The sequence below is a fragment of the Hippichthys cyanospilos genome, chromosome 4 (assembly GCF_059441005.1).
Source record: "Hippichthys cyanospilos isolate Australia breed blue-spotted pipefish chromosome 4, RoL_Hcya_1.0, whole genome shotgun sequence".
NCBI classification, from domain to species: Eukaryota; Metazoa; Chordata; class Actinopteri; order Syngnathiformes; family Syngnathidae; genus Hippichthys; species Hippichthys cyanospilos.
The window spans coordinates 604244-615068 of record NC_142372.1 but is presented as its reverse complement, the minus strand read 5'-3'; the positions used below and the strand labels follow the sequence as shown (position 1 = coordinate 615068).

At 47.4% G+C, this 10825-nt stretch overlaps 1 protein-coding gene across 5 annotated transcripts; it reads right to left on the bottom strand.

The window, feature by feature from the left end:
* Positions 1 to 150: 150 nt before the first annotated feature.
* znf507 (zinc finger protein 507) lies at positions 151 to 9782 on the bottom strand. 5 transcript variants are annotated; one of them, XM_088412620.1, is made up of 10 exons: positions 9691 to 9782; positions 7676 to 8194; positions 6795 to 7306; positions 6207 to 6563; positions 5556 to 5982; positions 5149 to 5245; positions 4963 to 5068; positions 2939 to 3043; positions 2735 to 2869; positions 151 to 2614 (listed from the first exon to the last, which is right to left on the bottom strand). In XM_088412620.1, the coding sequence occupies exons 2-10, from the start codon at positions 8189 to 8191 to the stop codon at positions 2359 to 2361; spliced, it is 2511 nt and encodes an 836-aa protein (XP_088268746.1). In that variant the 5' UTR covers positions 8192 to 8194; positions 9691 to 9782; the 3' UTR covers positions 151 to 2358. The 5 variants fall into 5 exon arrangements, 3 of the variants coding, with proteins under 3 accessions (XP_088268746.1, XP_088268748.1, XP_088268747.1); XM_088412622.1 differs by having other exon boundaries at positions 2735 to 2842; XM_088412621.1 differs by having other exon boundaries at positions 6216 to 6563.
* Positions 9783 to 10825: the final 1043 nt, after the last annotated feature.

Below are 10825 nucleotides of genomic sequence, written 5' to 3'. Positions count from 1 at the left end.
AAACAGTACATGTACATTTGCAAAGTAACAATTACGGTAAAAAACACTTGTCACGTTTCAAGTCAGCATTCGTAGAAAACTAAGACGAAACAATAAAACAACGCAAACGTCATGTTAACTGGAAGCAAGGTTCAAATATCCACACAATGATGACGCGACTTGACACATTTTATTGTCACCTGTGTTCACGTTGCTTTTTCTTTTTAAGCTAAAAAGTCTTTTTAAAAGAGTGAGCAAAAAGATTACATAGAAAAATAGAACATACATGTTGGGGCAATATATATGCATTTAAAAAAATGTAGTTGACACTGTACATGTTTTAGGCACCGTTCTTGGAGAGTTAAAAAAGGATTCCCTCTATTCAAAGTCCCTTTTTCCTAAAAAGAAAAAAAATAACTTATACAGCAAACAAATTCACTCCATAATCCACTTTTTCTTTTCAAAGTGTCGTGAAACAAACGTGCACATAAACGGATAAATACGTCTGAACTCGAGCCGACTTGACATTTTTGTTAAATTAACATTAAATATGACGGTAGCTATTCAAAAAAAATAAATAAACAAGCTGCCTTGCACCAGCATTGTTTTTATTTTGTTTCCACGAGGTATAAACTTGGACCAGCGCGTCATCACGACAACGTTGGGAACGGGTTTTGTGTCCTTTTCATAGGAAGTTGCACATGAAATTTGAGTTGGAATTTACTAAATCGTTACCGTAATTCCCCAACTAAAAGACACACTATTTTCCCTAAAAACGAAGTCCAAGAAATATGGGTTCGCCCGATAAACGCTAACTTACACAGTACGTTTTCTATATCTATATCTATAGGCCCTATTCTTACAATAATTGGCACAACGCAATGGGGGGGGGATGCCAAAGGTGGCCCGGATAACCCCTACGAAAAGGCATTGTTTTTGTCATGTGTAGTTACAATAAAATAAGAGTTTAGAATCTATTTTTTGTTTCAGGCACTTTGATGCGCGTGGTAATTTTTCTCTGTTTTGTAACCTGTATAAACGCTGTCAAACATAGTTGTTGAAAGTTGATTTACATTGCTTTTTTCTTTTGTTAATGTTAAAAAGGATACAGGTTGAGGCATACTTATTCAATCTTATCATTTATAGCCGGCGTGTCGAGTGTGTGTGTGTGTGTGTGTTCTCTTTCCTAGGTGGGGCTTGGCTAAATATTGTTACTGGCTATTAGCAGCCAGCCTGATAGCTGCCCGTCGCAATTCCTTCCAAAAAAACCAAGAGGGGAGCCCGAGCTCAGCGCAAGACTTTGGTGCCCGCTTTTGCAAAGGACCGTTCTTGACTCAGTCTTGCCCTTTCTCCAGTCTTTTATGATTGAGAACTCTCACGACGGTCATTGTGGCCACATACGCACATGGGAAAGTGGGCGGAACACGATACACGCGACCAAGTATTTATGGCAAAATGAACCGGAGCCGCGCTGCCACGAAAAGGAAAAACAACTGCTTAGAGCGCATTCAACGTTACGCTGGCGCGGCGTTCGCTGACCGCATACAATGCGGGAACTCTCAAATACACTTAACCCGCGACGAGCGCGAGAAAATGAAAAAAGGGGAGATTTGTTGGGTTTTGCTCCACTTTCTACATTGGCGCCTAAGTACTCATATACGCGGGAGCAGAATTTGAGCTCGAAATAAAGGCTGAGTCCTATAGACAGGTGCTTCCTATATTTGGGGACTTACGCTACTTGATAAACTTAAGAATAACGGCCACGTGATGTTTTAAAACAGAGCTGATGGAAATGAATTCCTAAAGACTGCTTTTGACTTTTTTTCTGATGTCAACGGCGCCGGCGTTTGAGCGTAGGCACGCCGAAGCGGGCAAAATGCGGCTTTGGGAAAACGCGGCCGGACAATTAGCGCATGTAGTGAAGAATGCCGCGTTGCCACGGGAACCGATGCGATAGAAGGAACCAATGTTAGCGAGAGCCGTTTTTAATGTCGGCGAACCGCATTCCCGCTGTTGGAATGGTCTGCCTCGCCAAGACGACGGACCGGTGCACATTGCGCGGCCCGCCTCGTCGGCGGCACGGCTTCAGCAAACCGGACGTTTCGCGTTTGCCGGTCAGAAAGCTCGGTGCCATAAAACTCCTATTTAATGTGAAACGAAATCGCCGACGCGCCAAAGGCACAAATACTACATTTCAAGATCACGTTACGGCCCCTTTAAAGGAGAAAAAGCGAATACTTGATTGTAACCTAGTCAAAGAAAAAGTTGATTGCGATCCAACTTGCGCTTGAGGTCAACATCCCGCTCCGTGCCGTTGCCCCGAAAGGGACGGCGAAGATAAGCGCGACCGGCGAGGTAAGCGAGCGCGCGGAGTCGTTCCTACGCTTCTTGCGTGTGCGCCTCCTTATTATTGAGTATGATGCTGATGAGGTCGCCCTCGTGCTCCTTCATGTGTTCCATCAGTCGTTCCTTACTGGTAGACTCCAGGCCGCAGATGCAGCAGCAGAAGAGCAGCACGCAGTATTCCACGCCGCCGCCGCGCGGCCGGGCCGGGCCGGGTACCTGGAGCGGCGCCGGCGAGCTCCTTTGCGGGGGCGAGGGCTCGGCGTCGGGGGGGTCGGCCGCCGCGGGAGCTCTGAACAAACAGCAAACGCTTGGCGTTCAGCTACCTCTTTGCTTGATTTCTATGGTGCCAGGTCGCGAGGGAAAAAACTAATTGTCCACCATTCGGTCTAACGGCGGCTCGCGCGCTTACCTGCCGCTCTGCGAAATGGCCTCGTCGATGGCCTTGTTGACCTGCTCGTAGTTGTAGTTCTGGTCCCCGGCGTGCTTCCACATGTGCGACTTGAGCGAGGGCGGGTGGCTGCACACGTAGCCGCAAAGCGAGCACCTGAGCGTCGGGGGCCAAGGTTTAGGCGGGACGCTCCGGCGGGACGCTCCGGCGGGCCCGCGCTCTCACCTGTACTGCTCCAGGAGCTGCACGGCTTGCTGCTCCTGAGGGTGCCTCCTCATGTGACTCTTCAGGCTGTTCATGTTGGTGGTGGCAAAGTCACAGTTGCAGCACCTGCGCGTAACACAAAGGACGCTGGTAAAATAGGCCGCTCGTTGAAGGACAATGCGACGACCGGATCGCAGTTGCGTTCTTGTGAACTCTTGGCATGGGCTTTTACTGTCATCAGGAGGTATTTTTCCCCCCAATTCTTCAGACGGTTCTTTCCACAAATCATCTTTATTCTTCATTTCTGATTGTCCGTTCAAAGTTTGACCATTATTTTGTTGAGATTCCATCTAGCGGAAGCATAACGCAAAGCCGGCTACTACTGCGGCTGCTCTTCTATGTGCCTTACGATGCGGTGTGCCCTACATACCAACACCGTTTCAAAATAGGCTATTCGTTGAAGGCGTGTCTTGTAGAGGGTGGAAAAGTTTTTTTCTTTGTTTAAACAACCCTGTTTCGGCGGGAAATCTAATGGAGCGCTTTTTAATGCTGTGACACAGAGCACTTTCAAATTAAGAGCAAATTGACGGCAACGTAGAACAACTTAAGGCGTTGAATGCCTTTATTTGGTTAGATTTCATATGGACGCGCATTGCCTTTGGTGACACCATTTTTCAGCAGATGAGCCAGAATTCAAGTTCATCAAGAGTTGATGAATAAAACATGCCCGCAGAACGCTACAAACGGAGCCGCAAAGTTAAATTAAACCAACACAGATGGCACAAAACTCTTCTTTAAAAAGAAAACTTTTTTGAGGGGTACTTTGTTGCAAAGAAACATTTGACTGGGGTTGCATCAGTGAAGCGAGGTTGACATAAATGGCTTTAAACGTTTGCTTTACTCATACAGACAATTAAAGGTACTGCTTTCTATATAGTATATTGTACGGACGTTACTAAAGGTAATTTACAAATCTGATGTCTTGAAAATGTTTTGGTTTATTTATCTGTATTTATGAAGTTTTTCTTGAGTATTTCACCTTTTACCTGAGTGAAATCACTTTGAAGTGTTTGTCCCCCCCACAGTTGCTGTGTTTTGATAAGTCAGTCAAATAGCGCTGTCTAATGACCCAGACCAAACAAGTGCCTGAGAAGGTGCAGAGTCCGCCTGCCGGGTACACAAAGCGCGCCGAAAACCCTTTTTTTTTTTCCTGCTCTTGAGACTCTTCAAACTGCACTTTCACATGCTGTGATGCAGGAGAAAAACATTTCCCCGACATAAACAGCACAAAGGAAGCGCAACCTTGCTCTGCTTGGTTTGCACTCAAGTGCCAATGATTGAGCTTCCCACAGCAAAAGCAGGCCATAGCCCTTTACTGCCACCTAGCGGACAAAAGTAGAACTGTAAGGTCGTTCGTCGTTTATTTCTACGTCTACAGGGTCTCCAAATCCAACTTTGCGGACTGTTTACTTTTTGTTCTGAGACGTCATTTGTTACTTTTTTAAGTATTGAATATTTCAGTTTGAGCTTCCGCGTGTTAAAAAAGAACAAACAAACCGTGTTAACATAAACCAGGATTTCAATTAGCATTGTATAAGTTTGAGAAGCCCTGTTCTAAATGCTTGCAAACGGGAGGTCGAGAAGTAGACCATACAGGTATGAAATTAGCCCAGGTCACGCTCATTTACTGCAATGAAAAATTGATAACATTGTCATTTTTGGATAGTGAACACCCAATATTTGATCATACATTTCCCCCGATTTCTGTATATGGAAAATGTATATATATATATATATATATATATATATATATATATATATATATATATATATATATATATATATATATATATATATATATATATATATATATATATATATATATATATATATATATATATATATATATATATATATATATATATGTATGGATGGGGCTGTTGCCACTGAACGTTTCGAGGGGTTGAAGGTAAATTCTATTTCCATTTGACGATGTTACCAGCCTTTCAAAGTCGGCCGGGCGAGGGCCCAGCAGCACATATTACCGGTAAGGTTTGTCGGAGTTGTGTATGCGTCTGTGGTTCCTGACGCCCACGTATGTGGCACTGGTGTAGTCGCACACGTCGCACTTGAACGTCTTCTGGAGGTGGCCTTCCGGGAGGGGAAGACATCGTCAACGCGAGCCGGCGGACAGAGCTACGGGCCCCACCCACCCCGCGCAAGTTTCTCACCTTGGTCCCCGTCGCGCTCGGCTTCTTCCGACGCGGCGGCCGTTTGGTCCGCGTCCGCGAGGCCGCGATGCTCTCGCTCGTGACTTCTCAGCTGACTCTGAGCCGACGAACACAGAGGATGTATTTTTGGAATCGCGATTGCTTGTATCTGGGTCGGCGCCCCGAAACAGCGGATCCCGCCGCCGGCTTTTTACACGTCCATCATTTCAAACTTGAGGAATTCATTCTGAAGAAAGCGGCATTTAAAAGTCCTTCTTGCGGCTGGCAAGGAAAGGAGCCAAGTGGCTTTTGAGGCAACTTTAATTCTACCTTTTCGCAAAGCCCCTTTGCGCGGGAGCCCGAAGAGAACATCCTCCTTTGTACTTTCTACCCACGTGATAAAAGTAAGGCCGAGCGTTCCGACTGACCTTGTAGTGGAAGGCGCGCGCGCAGGTCTTGCAGCGGTACATCCTGGTCTTGCAGTGGTGGATCATGTGCGTCTCCAGGTCGCGGCTGTCGGCGGCCACGTGCTCGCAGATGGGGCACTGGTAGGGCTGCCTCTGGCGGTGCGCGCGCAGGTGCTGCTTGACGTAGCCCTTATTGGCGCTGCTGTAGCGACACAGGCGGCAGCGGTAGGGCCGCTCGCCGCCGGCCACGTAGTCCACCAGGCTCCCGTCGGGCGCCGCCCCCGGGCACTCCGGCCCGCCGTTGGCGTTGTCCCGCAGCTCCTTCAGGATGTCCTCGTCCGAGGCGTTCTGGTCCGAGCGCTCGCGGAGGCGCTCGATGACGGTGAGAAGAGACGAGCTGATGCCGGCGGTGGCGGCGGCGGCGGCGGCGGCGGGGCCTTCGGGGCTCCTGCGCGTTGCAAATAGCTCGAGTGACCAGACGCTCGTTAAATCACGTCTCTTTAACGTAAGTGCGCGTGTACGGATAGAGCCGAGGCCACCGAACGTTTCGAGGGCTTTAAAGGAAATACGGAGATATTTATATTAGACGACGCTTTCAAAATCAGCCGGGCACCCAGGGGTTAGTGAGCGCTTTGAACCTCCGCCTTATTCCAGACAAAAGGCAAAGCATACTTTGCGTACTTGCGGAGCAACCCCGGGCCGCCGTCCGCGTCTTCCCGACGCTCCGGCGCGGACGCCGCCTCCGGTTTGAGCTCGGGGGTCCTCATGGGCATGGCGACCAGGACCTCGGCGGCCAGCGAGTGGAGACGAAGCGATTCCGAGTGCGTCCTCTTGCGTCCGGCGGGCGGAACGTTCTCGTCGCGAGGGGGGTCGCGGCCTCGCGCGAGCTCCTCCTCCGCGACGTCCAGTAAGCTTTGGCCGGCATCCGCTTCCGGGTCGAGCAGCAGCGGTGCGGCAGCCATGACGGCGTCCTCGGCGGAGGGCAGGCGCTCCACGATCACGTTGATGTGCCCGGCACTGTTGGGGTCACTATTGATGACAGGATACCAATGAATGCGGAAGACCGCGCGGTCTAGGCGTGAAACAAGTCACTTCTGCGATTTAACAAAAAATAAGAAAAAAAAAGAGAGAGAGAGAGAGAGAGAGCGAGAAAGAAAGCAGCATTGACTTAACAAAAATAAGAAAAAAAAAAGAGAGAGAGAGAAAGAAAGCAGCATTGACAGATACAAACTAAGTAACACGTTATTCACACGGCTTTACCTGTTGATGATCTTCTGCGCCGACGTCAGCAGGCTGTCGGCCGCAGGCGGCGTCTCCGCCTCCACTTCCGCCTCCACTTCCGCCTCCACTTCCGCCTCCACTTCCGCCTCCACTTCCGCCTCCGCGGTGACTTGCACCTCCATCTCCGACTCCTCGGGGCTCAGGCCGCCGACGGCAAACTGGTCCCGCTCCTCTTGGGCGACGTGGGCCGGACTTGGTTTGCCACCTGGAAGCGGCACGCACAGTTGGAAGGCCGCGTTGACGCTCTGGGTCTCCACCTCTAGGCTGGCGGACACCGCTACGGCGGAAGTGGCTTCTTCCTCCTCCTCTTCTTCTTCAAAAACAGGGTAGGAGCAGTCCAGGAGTCCGGCGTGCTTCCACGCGTGCGTCTTGAGCATACGCTGTTGACCGCACACGTAGCTGCAGATCAGGCAGCGGTACAGGCCGTACTCCTCGTAAATGTACCACTTCTTTTTCTTCTGCTGCTGTTCCCGCTCGCCGTCGCCCTCACGCTGGCAAGCAGAGAAAACAATATGAATGTTTGGCAGCACAACTACATCACTCAAAACTAGACTGGGCTAAGTCCGCTCGGTCGTTTTACGGGAGAGGGATTTACCTGCTGGTGTGTCAGGACAAAATAAATAAATAAGTACTTACATACATGACAGTAAATGTCCAAAGTTTGGGATCACTTGGCTCTTAATCAAAAATAAAGGGCAACGTGTCGGGCAGGGGGGGAGCGCACAAATATTTTCGAATACGCTACCGAAAGTTCTCCCAAGCAATTTAGGGAATTAAAACACAACCCTATCCACCCCCCCTTACTGCAAATTGGGTGACTTTTACAAAAACTCGATTACGAGTCAAAACAACGGGTGTACCTCCAAAGCCACCGAGTGGGCGTCCCTCCCGGGTCCGTCTTCACTCTCCTTGGTGTCCAGGTGCACCTTGACGTGCTCCTCCAACCGCGCGGGGTCCCGGGAGCTGAAGCGGCACTCGGAGCACATGAGGATGAGATCCTGGTTGTGCTCGTTGTGCTGCTTCAGATGCTCTTTGAGCAGCGCCAGCGTGGACGCCATGTACGGGCACAGGCTGCACTGGTAGCACGTCACCGCATGCTTGCGTTCGCTACCGCCGTTGTTGTTAAGGTCGCCATCCGCACGCCGCTTCTTGTAAGGAGAGCCCCCTTCCGCTCTGGGCCCGACCCGCTTCTGTCTCGTCAGGGCGCAGCGGCGCTGGGGTCGCTTCTCCACAATTTTACTCAGCTTCTCGATGACTTGGATGAGAGAGTCGCTGTCCGCTTTGCCATCGCCGGCGTCCGCCGTGTCCCGTTGCTCATGGGCTTTGGGCGAAGGCGCGGACGAGGACGACTCAGCGAAACCCTTGATGTCCTCCATGACCTGAAGCGAGCCGCATGAGAGGTTAGCGCAAGCTGGAATCCCGAGACGTGCCCTTGCCAAACACTAGAACTTTCCCTATGGAGGGGCACCACATTCTAGTACGAACATAAAACGCTGATTTTATTCAAAATGAGGACAGCCCGCTGTGTCCCGTCGTGCTGCGGCGTCATAGTCGCTCCTCAGTGTAAGTGGATGAATCCTGGGGTTACGTAGATGCACTCTAGAGGGCAACGTCAATCTTTGACACACACTTAAAAAGTGCAATCCTTGCAAAAATCCTGTAAAATCATTATTAAATTGTGTGAACATTTCAGAGAAATACACACATTTATAATTTATGTTTTTTTAATCTATAAGCAATTCAAAATCATTCCTTAAAAATCTAAAAACCTAAAAAAAGGGCTTCATCCCAAAATGTCAATGCCAATAAAAATCAAACTTATATATATGCATATACATATATATATACATATATACACTTACACACACACACATATATACATATATACACATATACACACATACACACACACATATATATATATATATATATATATATATATACATATGTAAATATATACATATATATATGTATAGGGGCATCGCATAATAAAGCGCGTAGAATAGAAGCCACAACAGTGGTTGCGCTTGCGTTAAACATATGGAGCTGTACTAAAAGGAATGGCAACGAAACAATCGAAAAAAATACCTCTCAATTACATTGAAAGACTGTTAAGAACTATGCCAAGACCACGTTAGTGCCATTTTTGTTTGCTTTTGGTGCTGTGTACTCGTGTCAATGTCTAACCAGTGGCTTGGGGGCGGGGGGGGGGCTGATTTGGACAACTTGCGAAAGGGAAGTTGGGGGACAGCGATAACGAGTATTGCCTTAATGATAACAAGGCGCACGCTTTGATGACGTCACCGTTAGAAAAGAGGAAACGACCCCCTTCATCTTATCCCAATCACTCACTTTCTCTCCTAATCGCCTTCCTCTTTTCTCGCCACTTCTGCAAGACGGGGTGACTCACGCGTGTGGAATCCACACTTTATGGCACCCTTGTCATTCATAAATTCAGGACATAAAAGTTGCGCGTCGTTTGACGTGCTTAAGGCCCAATTTTGGGGGAGCTTCCTTGTGGACTTGAGGCCCGGACAGTCTCCGGCGAGCACCTGTTCGGCCACATCTAAAAATAATGTCGCTCAGTTCGTTTCCATTTGCGGAAATCAATTTCAAACATTGCCAAAAGTCAAGTGGTTTAAAATGTCGCAAAGTTGGTGATAGCGCCGAGTGGCGCGATAGCGTGTTAGTGCCGCAAAACGGGCGATAATGCTGAAACGTCAAGTTAGGACGCGCTAGTTAGCTTGGAGGCTAAGTCTGCACACAAGCGGGGGGGAAAGAAGAATCCGATGGAAAAACGTGACTTTTAATCCCAGGTTTGTGCGTGACCAACATATTTCGAGAATTAGACAAATAGATGAAATAGAACACTCACCGAGTCGCCGCGCTCTTTGTCCTCCAAACATGCAAGCACCCACGTCAGTCTTAATCGCCACTCATAAAAAAAAGGTGGTCTCTGTCGCCCACATTGCAAAATGGCGAGGATGGAGCCCGGGTCACGTGACTCAGAAGTTATGGTCAGGTGACCGAAACGCGAGCCGGTTATTGGACCGAATGACTGGCAAGCCACACGAGGATGAGGCCTTCAAAAGCTGTTCGGAAAATACAAACGCAGACACTTTTCAACGCTGTTGAACGGTGAAACAAAGCAAACATTTTGTGTGACGTAAATTCAACTCCTGTATTGCTGACTGCAAACTCTGGTATATTTTTTATTTATTAATCATATTATGGATTTTTTACTTTATTATTTAATTTACGCTGTAAAAAGTAAATGCAACTCTGTCCAAGTTGTTGATTGAAATAGCAGTTTTATTTATTTAAAGGTATTACATTTGATATTTTAATTCTATTTCGGATGCTGAATTTGATTGTCATATTCAAATTGAATGTTATTCTCTAAAGTAAACACAACTCCAGTAATGCTGACTTACAAAGCAATTTTTGGGGGGAAAAGGACAGTTGTCGAGTTATATTTTGCATTTAAAGACTGTTAAATGTTCATGATGATACAACAGGTAATTATTTTTTGTCCTATCATATACACTTTCCACTCACTCATGTAAAATGATGCGAGTATATGCGTTCATTCACAGAGTACAGTTTAAGTATGGTATGGTATAGTATAGTATAGTATAGTATAGTATAGTATAGTATAGTATAGTATAGTATAGTATAGTATAGTATAGTATAGTATAGTGTAGTATAGTTAGCTTTGTCTGGAGAATTGAGTCAATTAGTGGAGCCCAGAGTTGAAAGTAAACTTGGTGAAGCTGCATTTAGTTGTTATGCTGCATGCAAATGCAATGAAGCGCAAACAAAAGTGAATGGAAATGTTTTTAAATCCATATTGAAAACTAGCCGCATACTGTGCTTTTGATCGTCTTCTATTATTTTTGCAATTTTTTGCAACCCTCGTTTGTCCCATTGGTCGTTCTGACGCCAGTTTGTTTGTTTGTGTTTTTTAAATACCGTAATTTCTGTACGGCAATTTTTGTCTTTTTGTATTG

Coding starts and splice junctions, on each gene's coding strand:
- znf507 (XM_088412620.1), bottom strand. CDS start 8,191: ATGGAGGACATCAAGGGTTTCGCTGAGTCGTCCTCGTCCGCGCCTTCG. Junction 5,246..5,555: donor CGCGCGCCTTCCACTACAAG/GTCAGTCGGAAC, acceptor TCGTCGGCTCAG/AGTCAGCTGAGAAGTCACGA. Junction 3,044..4,962: donor AACTCCGACAAACCTTACCG/GTAATATGTGCT, acceptor TGTTACGCGCAG/GTGCTGCAACTGTGACTTTG.